Source organism: Mobula birostris, chromosome 21 (assembly GCF_030028105.1).
Source record: "Mobula birostris isolate sMobBir1 chromosome 21, sMobBir1.hap1, whole genome shotgun sequence".
Taxonomy (NCBI): domain Eukaryota; kingdom Metazoa; phylum Chordata; class Chondrichthyes; order Myliobatiformes; family Myliobatidae; genus Mobula; species Mobula birostris.
In genome coordinates, this window is record NC_092390.1 from 55,769,636 (window position 1) to 55,786,487 (window position 16,852).

The 16,852-nt window shown below is 42.0% G+C and overlaps 1 protein-coding gene across 2 annotated transcripts in view; it reads right to left on the bottom strand.

Moving 5' to 3' along the window:
• Positions 1–16,852, bottom strand: part of inpp5f (inositol polyphosphate-5-phosphatase F) — a 267,473-nt gene that overhangs the window by 122,480 nt on the left and 128,141 nt on the right. For both annotated transcript variants that reach the window (XM_072239523.1, XM_072239522.1), the window contains one exon: positions 2,349–2,485. In XM_072239523.1, the coding sequence (XP_072095624.1) occupies positions 2,349–2,485 (137 nt within the window). The remainder of the gene's footprint in view (positions 1–2,348; positions 2,486–16,852) is intronic.

Here is a 16,852-nt window from a genome sequence, read left to right on the forward strand (position 1 = left end):
TCTAACATTAGTTCAATGTACTGAGCTTCTTTTAAAAAAAAAGTCTTGAATTTTGTGATAACAGAAAATGTTGCACAACAATAATTTTGTCTCTAATTGGCCTTCATATTGATCAAAGCAAATACCAATACAATTTACTCTTTAAGTTATGGTTTAGAAACAACCTGGGCTGACAGACAAAAGAAAGCTGAACTCGTACATTCTTGCCAGTGCAACTTCAATCAATCTAAGTGCTGGAAATTTGATTCTCAACACGCTGACTGTATGCATCAAACAACTTCACAAAGCTTGTTCCTTTCTCTCTTTGATCAAAGCATTATCCAAGTTCAAGAACCAGAGTTCAGGCAACTCAGAGCAGAAATTAGAGTACTCAAACAAGGTTATAAAATAAATAGAGCATTATATATGTATTAAAAACACTAAACTTCTCAGCAATATTATTTTAATTCTTAGCAACTATGATCCTGACTGATAGGTTAGAAAGAATTTCAGGTTAATCACATGCAGGAGCTAAAAACTCACAGCTGCCAAAGGATTGTGCTGTTCAAAATGAAGGTATTTTGTTCACAGCACCTCAAATCTTCTGTATCACTGCTTCCCAAAATACCATGGTATCTCTAATGAGGGAGAATGGTGCAAAGAAAATTAAATATTCATATCTAATGACGGGAACAAATGCGGCTCATTTCACCAGCATTGCAAATTGCACTGAATCAAGGAAACTTTGCCATCTTAAATTATATAAATGGCACCAAAAAGCGTTAAAATAGATGACCAGCCACAAGAACTCATTCATTTGTGTAAGATCCAAGATTCAAAGTACATTATCAAAGGATGTATGCCGTATACAACCCTGAGATTCATTTTCACAGAGACTGGTCAAATGCAGGCAGATGGCACTGAACACCAGCTCACCTTCTGCTCTCGTCTACATTGATTTCAGTCTTCCTTGATGCTTTAATCAATGAGAAAGGGAGTTAATCATGGGTCTCCAGCCACACACGCTGCTTGAAACCTCACCAAACTCCCTCAGAAACCACAAAGCACCAGATTGTTTAATCGGCTCAAAAAAAACCCCATCAAAATGTAAATCACAGGTTCCAACAGTAGCACAATCATGTTTGAAAGAAGTAAAAGAAGTAGTTTCGCGAACTGTCTGAAGGACGTCGCTTTTCGTTGCGTTGCTCACTGGCGCCATCTTCTTCAAACCACACAAATTTTATGTGGTCCAGTTTGAGAAACTATGCAAGAAAATACTATTATGCTCATAACTCCATTTGCATGACCCTTTATAACACGGTAACCACAAAGTTCACCTAGAGGATATAAGCGATCTTGATACAACTTGTCTTTATTTGGTTTTTCCAGTCTATACATAGGACTTCAAAACAGAAAGATCATATACCACCCTTGTTACCTCACCAGGAGCATTATCACTTTGTTCCCCCATTCTTCATCCTATCATCGATTATCCAGATTATACCCCAGTCAACCAGGTAGTTAGACCACCTGTTTTGAACTTCCAAAGTCTCCTGGGTCATAATCTAACAGGCCTATTCCATTGCTAGCCTAAACAGGATCTCAAGGAAATAAAAGGCAATTACCTAACTGTCATAACAGCACCTGCTCCAGACCACGATGGGCATCAGAGTAATCAATACTTAAAAACCCCAGAACCTGAACATCAGAAAATCAATTGCAAAAAGACCTCATTCACAGACAGAAATGAAAATTACTTGTTTTTCCAGTAACCTGGAATTTCTTGTTAAGGGTTGGGAATGAACTGGGGGATTTCTACAAGTGCATCTAATAAATTCTGCCCTTGAGGGAGCCAAATTAAGAATGAGACAGTCATCAACTTCCTCTCAAATGTGACTGCCAAGGTCTGGAAAAAGATGCAGTCATCTTTGTAATGTTCATCAGTAACAGCTGCGGCCTCTGTGCCCTACCCCGGGACACGTCACCTGCTGTGGGAAGATGATTAACTCTGCAACTGAGTCTGCTTGAAACACACCAAAAGATCTTATAAGTGCAGTTGCTTATTTATTTTTCAATTCCCTACTATCCAATGCTGCAAGGCCAGATTTGAGCAACTCTGAACTTGTAAAAGCAGTTTTGGATACACCTCAACACAAACTTTGTAAACTTGTATCTTGCAGGCTTTGGGAACAGTTTTCTCAAACTTGTGCAGTCTGATGTGAACGACATATTCCAAGACAGGCCAAGATGTATTTAAGATGCAGTAACTATTTGCCCATTGCTACTTTCCAAGGAACAGAATTGAACTCAATAATAAAAATCACAACTTTAGACCCTGCAGGTGAAAAGAAACATAGGAATGTTTTTACCTCCAATTCCAGATCCTGAGGTTCTGCTTCAGAAAGAGGGATGACTGCTATTTTGGTTATTTTGTAAACTTCATGTTCTTCTGGAAGCTTTCCAACCAGTGCTTTCTGGCGAATTAGAAGGAGCCGCCATGCAAAATCTGAAAAGAAAACCAAGATAGGTGAGATATCAAAGGATTGGCTTCCTCTGCCTCAGTGACAATTGCTCCAATGTTACGGCAATTCAACCCATTAAATGAATCAGCACACAACAGACTTTTGAACAAAACGTTTACACAAGAGATGGGTGGGTGGAAAATAGTGCAATCTCTCATTTTATCAAGTCAAATATGACTTGCTGCATCATTGGGAAGATGAACTGGATGCAGGACTGAGTTGTGAAATTGAAGATTCCACCAGATTCTAGTGCCCAAAAGAGCAACGGTAACTAGCCTAAACAATTACCACCCAGTGGCACTGACTTCAACAATTAGGAAGTGCTTTGAGTGGCTGATAATGAATTGTATAAAAATCCCACCTTCCAGTGACATTGGACTCTTTCCAATTTGCCTACTGCTCAAACCAGTCCATTGATGATGCCATGACCGTCGTGTCCCACCTAGAAAACGGTGACCCATACACCAGGATGTTATTCATCAACATCAGTTTAGTGTTTAACATCATCCCCCAGAGGCCGGTGAATAAACTATCCTCTTTCGGACTCAACAATCCTCTCTGTAACTGGATTTGAATTGAATCATCTTTATTACTCACACCCTCCATATACATGAGGAGTAAAAATCTTCACGTCACATGTCCATCTAAATGTGCAATGTGACCTCAGTCAGTCCAAGTTGGCAGCAACATCTCAAGCTCCATCACGCTGAGCACTGATGCCCCCCAGGGCTGTGTGCTCAGCACACTGCTGACTCACGACTGCACTGCCAGATCCAGCTCAAACTGCATCAAGCTCGCTGATAATGCTACAGTGACTGGCCTCATCAGCAACTATGAAGAGCTGGCTTAGGAGTTAGAGGGGCTTGTCAAATGGTGTGAGACAAGAGCCTGACTCTCAACGCAGACAAGACAACAGAGATGATTGTGGACTTCAGGAAGAAACAGGTTGACCACTCTCCATTGCACTTCAACAGTTCTACCCTGGAGAGAGTAAAGAGCACAAAGTTCCTTGCTGTGCACAGAACCGACAATCGAACCTTTTCAATAGTCAAGGCACAGCAGCGTTCACACTTTGAAGAGATTAAGGTGAGCAAAGCTCCTCACCACCATTCGAACAACTTTCTGTCAGAGTACCATCGTGAGTGTCCTATCTGGCCGTACCATTAAGCAGTATGGAAGCTACAAAGCATCGGCCTGCAAGACCCTACAGATGGTCGTAAAACCACCAAGAGGATCATCAGGGTCGCCCTCCCCCTATCTGTGACACTTACTGGGAGCGTTGTAGGCAAAGGACCCAAAGCATTGTTGAGGATCCCTACCACCCATCCCACAACCTCTTTGACCCACTACTGCCAGGGAGGAGGTTCAGGAGCGTCAGGACTAGGACTGCCAGACTGGGTAACAGCTTCTTCCCTCAGGCCATGAGACTGATGAATACCCTGCCTCCCCCGAGATCTCAACACTAGGACAGTGAGTGGTTTACTGCTTACCTGTGCCACACACTACATGCACTTTGAATTGTATTTTATTAATTTACTTATGGTAATATTTTGGTTTATGTGCTATGTGTGATTTATGTTCTGTGGGTCAACATGGTCCAAGGGAACATGGTTTCATTTGGTTGTATTTATGTACAGGTGAGATGACAATAAACTTGAACTTCAACTAAATCATTCAACTAAAATAAGCAGAGGTAGCATGTTCACAAAGTAACTTCCAGACTGACCCTGTACACTGACCTGAAGCCGTGGTTTAATTGTTCTTCAACCATACATGAATACCCATGAATAGAGCCAAATGAAACAGCATTCCTCCTCGATTGGAGGTTCAGGTGCAGAGCTGACATCTATGGTGATCAGGAACAGGAAGGAGTTGGCAATTCAATCTCTGGTGCGTGATTCACCATGTTATTAGATCACAGTATACGACAATTTATCGCTATCTGTCAACCTCAGGTCTATAAACACAACAAATACTACCTGCCTCCACACAAACAGCAGACCCCATCATCACTCAACACCCCCACCATCAACAAAAATATAAAATATCCACAGGAACACACACAATGCTGGAGGAACTCAACAGGTTCGGCAGCATCTACGGAAATTAATGTCCAGTTGATGTTTTTATTCCGTCGTCTTCCCCTTCTTTTTCAGTCCTGAAGGAGGGTCTTGGTCCAACATCGAGCTTCTCCAGCATTTTGTATCTGTTGCTTTGCATTTCCAGCACCTGCAGATTTCTGTGTTTAGAAAATATCCAATGCTGTTTCTTTAGTTTGACTGTCAAGATGATGCACTGACAGACTGTTTGAAGCAAAGCGTAACCTGCAAATTGTCACATCAAGGCTTAATTGAATGATCCAGTGAAATGTATTCACAATTTTGTCAATGGCACTTGGTATGATAGCTATATTCAAATCATCTGACCAGTAAACTGCAGCCTTGCTCTATACACAAAGAAGATAGTTTAAACTGTAAAGGTACCAGTGTAGAAGATCACAGCTTGTTGTAAAGGAGGGCCAAAGGATAGTATGGATAGACTTGTAGTAAGGGTGCCTGAAAATAGAATGCTTCTTTGTCAGCTTTGGATAAATGAAATATGCTAGGATGAAACACAAAACTGTTTGCCATAAGCTTACAACAATCCAGTTTTACAAAAAAATATTGAACTCTTGAAACTTATCATTATGTGCCATGCCGTATGACATGGGTGATCTTGGTCTCGTGACCATGATTGTTCTTGGCGAACTTGTTTTCTACAGAAGTGGTTTACCATTGCTGCCTTCTGGGCAGTGTCTTTACAAAATGGGTGACCCCAGCCATTATCAATACTCTTCAGAGATTGTCTGCCTGGTGTCAGTGGTCACATAACCAGGACTTGTGATGTGCACCAGCTGCTCGTACGACCATCCACCAGCTGCTCCCATGGCTTCACGTGACGCTGACTGGGGGGCTCAGCAGGTGCTACACCTCACCCAAGGGTGACCTGCAGGTTGTGGAAGGAAGGAGAGCCTTACACCTCCTTTGGTAGAGACATATCTCCACCCCTCCAGCCATTGCTGTGAGACTATGATCTGAATTTTCAAGTGCAACAATAGCAAAACATTCACAGTTTCTGGTTACTCCAAGAAAATAACAGCAACATTGAGAGTTGAGTATTGTCAAACAGTGAGATACAGAAATCATTTTAATTGCTGACTATTGTACTGGATCTGTGGTTTCACACCCTTCTACGACATGTAGATAACTTATGAAATGACAAGAATTCCGGGTATTTTTAAGTCATTCTCACCCACATGGTACCCTGAAAAATCTAACCTCAAATTTGTTGAATACTAGTTAGACCATCAGGATCGAAATAAGCTGCAGAATGTCGTGAGCTCAGTCAGCTCCATCGTGGGCACAATTTCCCTAGCATCCCTGACACCTTCTAGGCACGACGCCTCAAAATGGTGGCATCTGTCATTAAAAACCCCCATCACCCAGGACGTGCCCTCTTCTCATTGCTACCATCAGGGAGGAGGTACAAGAGCCTTAACGTGCACACTCAATGATTCAGGAACAGCTTCTTCCCCTCTCAGGGTCTCAGCCCGAAACGTCGACTGTACCTCTTCCTAGAGATGCTGCCTGGTCTGCTGCGTTCACCAGCAACTTTGTTGTGTGTTGATTAAAATACTCCTATTTGCTGATTGTTCAGCATAAATCTTAATCAGATGCTTTATTTCCAATTTTTATTTTTCACTTCAATATATTTATAAAAGTAAACTTTCTGCATCCCAGTTTGCCACCTTTGAGAATTCTTTATCGCAACTGGACGTTGCTGTCAGAGTGAGCACAGCACAGTTGAATACCAGGGAACCTTTTGCACTGATAAAGAGTCCGAGAACATTACAACACAGAAACAGACCCTTTGGCCCATCTAGTCTGTGCTGAACAGTTATTCTGTGTAGTCCCATTGATCTGCACTTGGACCAGACCTCCATACCCCTCCCCCCATGCAATTATCCAAACTTCTCTAAAATCAAACCCTATCCACAACTTCCGCTGCAGCTCATTACACACTCGCATCACTCCTTGAGTGAAGAAGTTCCCCGAAAATATTTCACCTTTCACCCATAACCTATGACCTTTAGTTCTCATCTCACCCAACTTCAGTGGGAAAAATCTGCTTTCATTTACCTTATCCGTACCCCTCACAATTTTGTATAGCTCCATCAAATCTCCCCTCAATACTCCTGCGCTCCAGGGATTAAGGTCCTAACCTATTCAATCCCTGCCTATAATTCAGGTGCTCCGGTCCCAGCAACATCCTCGTAAAGATGAATTCCACTAATTCATCTGCACAGCTCAACATTAATAGCAACCACCAGTGACTTCACAAAGAGCCCTCAATCCAGGACAATGATGACTCAGTAAAAGTCAAACTGTTGCCCCATTCAAACCACATGAACTGAAGTTACATGGTTTTCTTTCAACGTTTTAGGCTTTTGGCTTGTTTCACAACATTAATGAACTCAGAGTGAACCTTCCTTAACTTTAAACTCGCAAACAACAGGAATTCTGCAGATGCTGGAAATTCAAGCAACACACATAAAAGTTGCTAGCAACTTTTATGTGTGCTGCTTAACTTTAAACTATTTGTTTCAGTGAATGAAGTCAGAAAATGGAATAATTACACATGTATTTAGAGCGGGGCCAACACTGAGGGCATGAGGCATAATCCAGCTGGGATCCACTGCCCAACTCTTTTTAAAGGCAAAAGATCAGTTGGCAAGTGGGAGGGTCCTATTGAGAGTCCAAGGAGAGCATGTTCCTGTTAGGGTGAAGGGTAGACATACCAAGTTCAATGAACACTGGATGATGCGAAATTGAGACAAAAGAGATTCTGGAAATCTCAAAGCACCACACACCCAGAATACTGGAGGAACTGAGCAAGTCAGACAGCATTGATGGAGAGGAATAAATAGTCAACGTTTCGGGATGAGACCCTCCATCAGCCCAAAATGTCAACAGTTCATTCCTCTCCATAAAATGCTGCTTGACTGTCTGTGCGACACGCAGAAGAGGAAGTATACACCGCTTTTAGGCAGCTGAGTACAAATGAATCTCTTAACAAATAATAAGAGCTTAAGAGCAGACTGAAGAGAGAAATAAGGAGGGCAATCGCCAGTCTGAGATGGATTTGGCAAGCAGTGGTAAAGGTGAGCCGGCTGACAGAGGGACAAGGTCACACTGACCCTCGTAGAGACGCCCGTTCATCATTCATCACCAGTGAAGCTCCAGAAGACTGGAGAGTGGCTAATGTTATTCCAAACTTCAAGAAAGGTAGCAAAGACAGGATGGGGAGCCCTTCTCCAGTTGTACAGAAGTTACTGGAAGGAATTCTTGAGGGACAAGATATATATATATAAAACTAATTTTCTACTTGTTTTTATATGACTCTATGCCATACATGTACACGAGTCATAGAAAACTACAGCACTGAAACAGGCCCTTCAGCCCATTTAGTCCATGCCAAACCATTTAAACTGCCCAGTCCTCCACCCGGACCATAGTCCTCTACACTCTTCCCATCCCTGCACCTCTGCAACAATCAGAAAGTTTGCTGATGACACTAAGTTAGGGGTCCCATTGATGGTGAAGCAGGTTACAATGAAGTAGAAAGATATCTTGGTCAGTTAAGAAGCAAATATTGGCATATATTTCAAGGGGAATAGAACATAAAAGCAAGGAGATAATGCTGAGACTTTATAAGATACTAGTAAGGCTGTACAGAGTATTGTCAACAGTTTTGGGCCCTATACCTCAGAAACAATGCAATGTCATTGGAGGAGGCTCACGAGGGTTATATGGGAATGAAGGGGGATCTTACTGAAGCCCACTGAATGTTGAAAGAACGAGATAAATTGAATGTGGAGACGATGTTTCATGGGGGTATCCAGAACTAGAGGGCACAGCCTCAAAACTAAGGGGTGTCCTTTAGAATAGAGGTATTTTTTTAGCCAGAGAGCAGTGAATCTGTGGAATGCTCTGTCACAGACTGTAGTGGAGGCCAAGCCTGTGGGTTTATGTAAGGCAGGAAGTGATGGATTCTTGATCTATCAGGGCATCAAAGGACATGGCAAGAAGGCAGGTGTATGGGGTTGAGTGGGAACCAGGATCAGCCATGATAGAATGGCGGAGCAGACTCGATGGGCTGAATGGTCTAATTCTGCTCCTATGTCTTATGGTTAAGGAGACGGGCTGTGGACTAGCAAATGGCTTTCAATTTAGATAACTGTGAGGTATTGCATTTGGAACATTCAAACCAGGTTAGGGCCTATACAGCGAATGCGGGTCACTGACAATTATTGTGGAACAGACAGACCTGGGAGTACTGGAACAGAGTTCCCTGAAAGCGGCTGCACAAGTGGACTGGTTGAAGAAGATGTTTAGCACGTTGGCCTCGATCAATCACAACATCGAGTACAGGCAAAGGGACATGATGCTGCAGTTATACAAGTCACTGGTGAGGCTGCACAGTGTACAGTTCTGGTCACCTGGTTACAGTAAAGGCATTAAGCTGGAGAGAGCGCAGAAAAGATTTCCAAAGTTGCTGCCTGAACAAGAGTGGATAGAGGGAATGAGTTATAAGGGGAGGTCAACCAAACTAGACCTTTACCCTTTGGAGCACAGGAGAATGAGAGGTGACCTCAGAAGGTTAAACCATGAAGGGTATGGATAAGGTGGACAGTCACAGTCTATTCCCAAGGTTGGGGAACCCAAAATGACAAGGCACAGGTATAAGAGTGGAGAGATTTAAAAGAGAAACGAGCAGTAACTTCTTTATCGAGGGTAGTGAGCTGCCAGAGGAAGCGGTCAAGGTGGATGCAAATACAACTTCATAGAGGCTTTTGGATAGGCATATGGGGAGTGGGGAGGGGGTAAGGCCTTAGTGGTTATGGGTTGAACACAGACAACCTGGAACATCAGGGAGGATGCCGTCATTGGCAGGGGCAAGTTGGGCTGTTTCTCTGTTAAACAACTTGATCATTTATAATTAAATCTAATTATTTGGTTATTTCTATGCAAATACCAACTATACTGTCAAAAGGATTAGCAATTATCTAATGCTGTTTTCTTTGTTAATTCACAAATCCAGCTACTGCAGAGCACGAAATATAAGAATTACTAATTTCAACTAATCAGAGATTGCCGAACAATTGCATAATGTCATACAAACATCTGCTGGTTCCTGCTATTCTCTTTAATTATATGCTGCAGTTATTCATGGACCACGACTTGTTAAATACTTTGCAAAGATAAAAGAGCATTATTTGTAACATGTTCCACTGGCCAGAGCTTCAAACTAATTTGTCCATCTTATCCGCGAAACATAACTTGCTAAATCCTGATCAAATCAATTTACTAGAGATGGGAAAAGGTTGAAAAAGTAAAAGTAGTTTCTGGTAACAGTCATAAAATGCTGATAAGGCTCATAAATGGTATTGCTACCACTGAGGCAAATTCAAAGCCATTGCACACTTTGAAATTGATTCCCTACTTTCAATAAAACAAGAAACGGCAGTAGACCCTTCTCCATTGTGCCTGATCCACCCCTCATCTAATCTGCCACATCAATCAATGCCTTCTCCTCAACTATTACTTTATAACTTAATTCTTCTCATATTATAATATCCATCAGAATCAGACATTTTCATCTAGGAATTCGAAGCTGTTCATTCTTTCCACAGATGACCCCTCAATAAGGACTGCTGAGTGTTCTCCCAACTTCCCCTTACAATTTATTAGGGTTTGTTTTCAATAAACCCTGAGACTGAAACTCTTCCCTAGAGAACAGAATTCTAAAATTACGTACGGTGCCTATAAAAAGTATTCCCCCCGCCTTAAAGTTTTCATGTTTTACTGTTTTTCAACATTGAATCCCAGTGGATTTAATTTGGCTTTGTTTTTGACACTGATAAACAGAAAAAGGCTCTTTCATGTCCAAGTGAAAACAGATGCCCACAAAGTGATCTAAATTAATTACAAATATAAAACACAAAATAATTGATTGCACAAGTAGTCACCTTCTTCAAGTCAGTATTTAGTAGATACACCTTTGGCAGCAATTACAGCCTTGAGTCTGTGTGGATAGGTCTCTATCTGCTTTGTCTATCTGGACACTGCAATTTTTCCCCATTCTTCTCTACAAAACTGCTCAACCTCTGTCAGATTGCACGAGGATTGTGAGTGAACAGCCCTTTTCAAGTCCAGCCACAAATTCTCAATTGGATTGAGATCTGAACTCTGACTTGGCCACTCCAGGACATTAACTTTATTGTTTTGAAGCCATTCCTGTGTAGCTTTGGCTTTATGCTTGGGGTTATTGTCCTGCTGGAAAACAAATCTTCTCCCAAATCGCGGTTCTCTTGTAGACTGCATCAGGTTTTCCTCCAGGATTTCCCTGTATTTTGCTGCATTCATTTTACCCTCTACCTTCACGAGCCTTCCAGGGCCTGCTGCAGTGAAGCATCCCCACAGCACGATGCAGCCACCACCATGCTTCATGGGGGTGATATGATTTGATAATGTATAGTGTTTGACTTATGCCAAACATAGTATTTAGTTTGATGCCCAAAAAGCTCAATTATACCTTCATCAGACCATAGAACCTCCTACCAACTGACTTCAGAGTCTCCCACATGCCTTCTGGCAAACTCTAGCCAAGATTTCATGTGAGCTTTTTTCAACAGTAGCTTTCTCTTTGCCACTCTCCTATAAAGCTGCGACTGGTGAAGCACTTGGGCAACGGCTGGTGTATGTGCAGCTTCTCCCATCTCAGCCACTGATGCTTGCAGCTCCTCCAGAGTTGTCACGGGTCTCTTGGTGGTCTCCCTCACTAGTCCCTTTCTTACACGGTCACTCAGTTTTTGAGGATGTCCTGCTCTAGGGAGATTTACAGCTGTGCCATATTCTTTCCATTTCTTGATGATTGACTTAACTGTACTCCAAGGGATATTCAGTGACTTGGAAATGTTCTTGTATCCATCTCCTGACTTGTGCTTTTCAATAACCTTTTCATGGAGTTGCTTGGAGTGTTCTTTTGTCTTCGTGGTGTAGTTTTTGCCAGGATACTGAGTCACCAGCAGTTGGACCTTCCAGATACAGGTGTATTTTTACTACAATCAATTGAAACACCTTGACTGCACTCGGTGATCTCCATTTCATTAATTATCTGACTTCTAAAACCAATTGGCTGCACCAGGGATGATTTAGTCAAAAGGCAAGAGAGCAAATTCAATTGTACTCAAATCAAATCTGTACTCAAAGGGAAACACATAAAACTGGCTTGTTCTTCCAAAGTGCTGGGTTATTGGGTAATAGGCTTATCCATTTCTTGGGGCTAGAAAAATATTATATTGCCACAGTCAACAGCTTTCAGAATAGCAGGTTAGTTTTATTTAAAGGTTAACTTGCACAGTGTAAGTACTAGATGCTTTAAGATTAGATTTCCTCCAGCAGGGAATTTGCTCCTCTTGACAGAGTACAGCCTCAAAAAGAAATAATTGCACTGCCAAGAACTGCAAGAGTGAACTCACATCCCTTGACCTCGCACCGGGAAAGCAAGCCCAAACCGAACGGAGATTTGTTGACCCCTTCACATCACTTTACTCGGAATGAAAACGACTGCCGCAGTAAACTGCCAGAGGCAATGAAAACATGACAGAAAACTCAGCAATAATTTGCTTTCCTGTGGGGCAGCACATACATAATCAGAATGCATTCAGCATTGCAAGCACAGCAATTACTGTGTTTCTGGGTTACCAAAATGTCACAATCCACTCCATTGACAAACCCTCAGGCAACACCACCTGTGAATCACTGCAGGCGCGGGCAGAGTCTCTGCAACGTGTTCATTAACCAGCAGAATATCAGCACAGCACAGCCCATCTGCATCAGTGATGACCCTGGCAATGCCCTCGTTTCCTCTGATGAACAAACAAGTTTAAATTGGTCTTCTCCATTAAGTAACAAAAAGGCCAACAGCAAATGGGCAGCACGTCCAGCATTCGGTCTGGTTTTGTCGAGGGAGAACTGCCCTATAATGTGGAATAAATAAATACAAGCATGCTAGCACATGTTTTCAATTTCTGTGCGGGTTCTCGGTCTGATGAACAAACAAGTTTAAATTGGTCTTCTCCATTAAGTAACAAAAAGTCCAACAGCAAACGGGCAGCACGTCCAGCGTTCGGTCTGGTTTTGTCGAGAGAGAACTGCCCTATAATGTGGAATAAATAAATACAAGCATGCTAGCACAAGTTTTCAATTTCTGTGCGGGTTCTCTGTCCTTTGCAATGTCAGACGAGACTTATGGATGACCTTCAGCCTAATGCACTGCAGCTCAAATTACTTTACCATTGAAATCAGACTCAGATTCAGGTTTAGTATCACTGACATGAGGCCACCCTCAGAGTGGAGGAGCAACACCTCACATTCCACCTGGGTAGCCTCCACCCTGATGGCATGAATATCGATTTCTCCTCCCCACCCCACTCCCACTTCCTCTATTTCCCACTCTGATTTTTACTTTATCTCACCTGCCCATTACTTCCCTCTGGGTCCCCTCTTCCTTCCTTTTCTCCTATTGTCCACTCTCCTCTCATCAGATTCTTTCTTCTCCAGCCCTTGACCTTTCCCACCCACCTGGCTTCACCGGTTACCTTCTAGCCCTCCTCTTTCACCTCCCTCCTCCTTTTTATTGTGGTGTCTTCCCCCTTTCCTCTCAGTCCTGAAGAAGAGCCTCGGCCTAAAATGTCAACTGTTTACTCTTTTCCACAGATGCTGCCCGACCTGCTGAGCTCCTCCAGCGTCTTGTGTGTGCTGCTTTGATGGATTTCCAGCGTCTGCAGATTTGCTCAAGCTAGTGTTGTGAAACACACTCACACATACAAATACATGCACATATACATATGCGTATACATAGACAGTGGATTCCGGTTTATTGGGGCATATCGGGACCAGTATATTTTGGCCTAATTAAGCAGCTGCCCCATTTAGCGGAAGGGAATAATGTAAAAGGTATGAAAAAGACAAACTACCATTTAACTGAGCAACAAATTATGCATTTAAATGAAACACAGAACAAACTAGAACTCTATCAATACTACTACAGTAACATAAAACTGTATTAGTTTCTAATTGTTATCGACAGAAGAATTATGCTGTCATGTTCTTTTGATTGACTGTAAATTAACAAAATCAGCGCTGACACCCAGTGTAGATAATGGACTGCTTTCATACAATATTCGACAAATGCATCCTCAAGTCTTCATTTTCAATGTAAGATTCAAGACGATTGTTGATGCCTTCAAATTCTACATAGCTCCTCACTATGGGAGTGAAATCATTTCATTTTCACTCCTGGCCATTTCTGGCATCTCCAAGCCTGAATGCTTGAAACTGCAGTAAGGAAAACAGTTCTGTGTTATTTCTTGCCAACTACCAGTTGCCAACTATCGCTGCTTTTTAAACACAAGTACATGCGGCTGTCACTATTTAAAACTGTTCGCCCTAAGCATGTTGTGGTGTCTAACGGCCACACAAGTGCATGCAGTAAATGTTCGGTAGAACCTGTTTGGCAAGTCTACTGTCCCTATTAAGCAGCACAGTGTCCCAAATGAACAACGGAAATCCCAGCTATTTTCTCAATTAGTTTTTGTTCTTTGAGTTGTCCTAAATAAGTTTAATTAAATTAGTAGTGCAAAAAGAGAGCAAAAGTGTTATATTACTTAGTTGCAAATATCCAGTATATGACATTTTCCTCATCGAAACCATGGCTTTACTCAAGGTGATCAGACCTCAATGGGCCAGCCTATCCCCATATCAACAGTCTAATTCCACCCCCCGCCATTAGGTGAATTCAAGGAATTATGCTGGGAAGAGGCTTCCCCATCGTAATTAATCAATTCATGCCCTGTCCTGGGTGGAGCAGAAGGGGTTTAAAGCCCAACCTTGGTTCTACATTAATAGTGACAGAAAATCTTGAGATGATCTGATCCAGAGTTTGTGTCATCAAGATGTTAAGTATGAGCCATTCAAACAAGTATTTGGTGCAGCTGTTTCAGGGCAGCAAGGGTCTCTAAATGTCAGTGGCCAATACAGCATTCTTGAACTTTAATTATTTTCACTCTTCACACACTGAAATCTAAATTAATTTCTGTATTTGAAGAAAATGGGTGAAATAGTGAATAAATACAAAAAGGCAAATTATCTCAGACAGCTCCATCCTCCCCAGGATCGAAGACACCTCCAAAAGGTAAAACTGGGCACTAACTTCCGCAGCATTGAAGACACCTTCAAAAGGTGAAACCAGCACGATCTCCACTGAAGGCAGCTCAGGCTGGGCACTAGCCTCTTCAGAATCCACAACAGCTTCAACAGTCGAAGTCTCAAGAAGGCTGCATCCATCAGTAAGGACCCCCATCACCCAGGACATGCCCTCTTCCCATTGTTACCATCAGGAAGGAGGTACAGGAGCCTAAAGACACACACTCAATGTTTCGGGAACAGCTTCTTCCCCTCTGTCATCAGATTTCTAAATGGACAATGAACCCATGGACTCTACCTCACTTTTTTTTTGCTCTCTTTCTGTGCTACATAATATTTTAATATGTTTTTACTGTAAGTTATCATTTTTTATTAATATGTATTGCACTGTACTGTTGCTACAAAACAACAAATGCCAGACACAGTGTCCAGGGTGCAAGAAAGATACTACAGTACAAATCTACAAATTAACAGTTGTAAGGTGTGTGAATGTTATACAAGGTCAACTATATCCTGGGGCAGACAGGGCTAAAATATCAATCACTCTTGGAACAGTGTTCCTTCCGGATGCCATTGTCTAAAGAAAGATATTGGATTTGTAAGAATATACCAGAATTGAACATTCCCTTAGCCCAGACAGGACTTGAAAGTTACTTAATCTGAGCATATAAAGTTATAGAACATCCTTAGAATACTGCAAGGTTACAGTGACCTGTCTTCCACTTTTCAAAAAGCAAAACCAGAGGCCATCAATACAGACAAACTCTCAATTACAGGAGCAACAAACTTCTCAAGAGGCAATGATGACGTGCATGCTAGAAGGGCTCTCGGCATGTGCAGGAGTATTAATGGGCACTGAGGGAGAATCTTGGGCAGTTACAACAGTGTGCAAAAGTCTGAGACACATATATACAGCTAGGATGCCTAGGACAGACAGTACTGAGGGTCAACATGAAGCGGAGAGCGACTTTGTAAATCTGGCAGGAGCAAAGAATGTTGGGAATGATGAGGCTAGAGCGCTGCAGGAAAGATGTGGGACAGAGGGCAGAGAAGCGCCAGAGTCCGGGGGGGGGGAGGGGTGTGGTGGTGGGTGGTGCAGTTACAGACACCCCCAGCCCTGAGACACCAGGCAAGGTAATTTGATCCCAAACAACTGATCTATTGACCATTACAGAACGTCTCCCTGGTGTTTCTCGCTCCCTCCCCTCTCCCCAACCATGATTCCTCTTTCCCTGCCCCCTTCCCATGCTCAGTCCACAATAGAGACCGATATCAGAATCAGGTTTATCATCACTCACGTATGTCATGAAATTTGCCTTTTTTTGTGGCAGCAGTACAGTGCAATACAAAAAATGACTACAATTAATACATAAAATAATAATGACAGCCAAAAAATCACAACAGTACTGTGCAAAAGTCTAAGGCACCCTGGCTAAATATATGTGCCCAAGATTTTTGCACAGTGCTGGAAACTAATGGGCGAGTATGAGAGAGACAAGCTGCAGAATGGTTGGGATAAATGGCTGGCTCCTGTTCCAAACAACTCCAGGTAAAGCAGTTTGTTTTCATTAGCACTCATTAATTTTCATTAATATTAATTTTAATACTTTTAATATTTAATATTTGTAATCCAGGGAGCGGGAAGAGCAGAATTAAATATCGCTGTGATGATTGTACATTCTAGTATCAATTGTTTGGCGACAATAAAGTATAAAGTATAAATATCCAGACCTGCCTCTCGGTTTTTTCGCACTACCTTACTTCCCCTTTTCTATTTTCTATTTATAATTTATAATTTAAATGTTTAATATTTACTATCAATTTGTAGTCCAGGGAGCACAAAGAGCAGAATCAAATATCGCTGTGATGATTGTACGCTCTAGTATCAGTTGTTTGGCGACAATAAAGTATAAAGTACTCACTGCAATATTCTACCTTTTACTAGTTCTTCAAATAGAAAATGTACTGTATATTGTTGGACAAGGTATTCCTGGTAAGAGCATCCTCTTATGCAAAGCACATGACTGTAATGAAATCTCACAC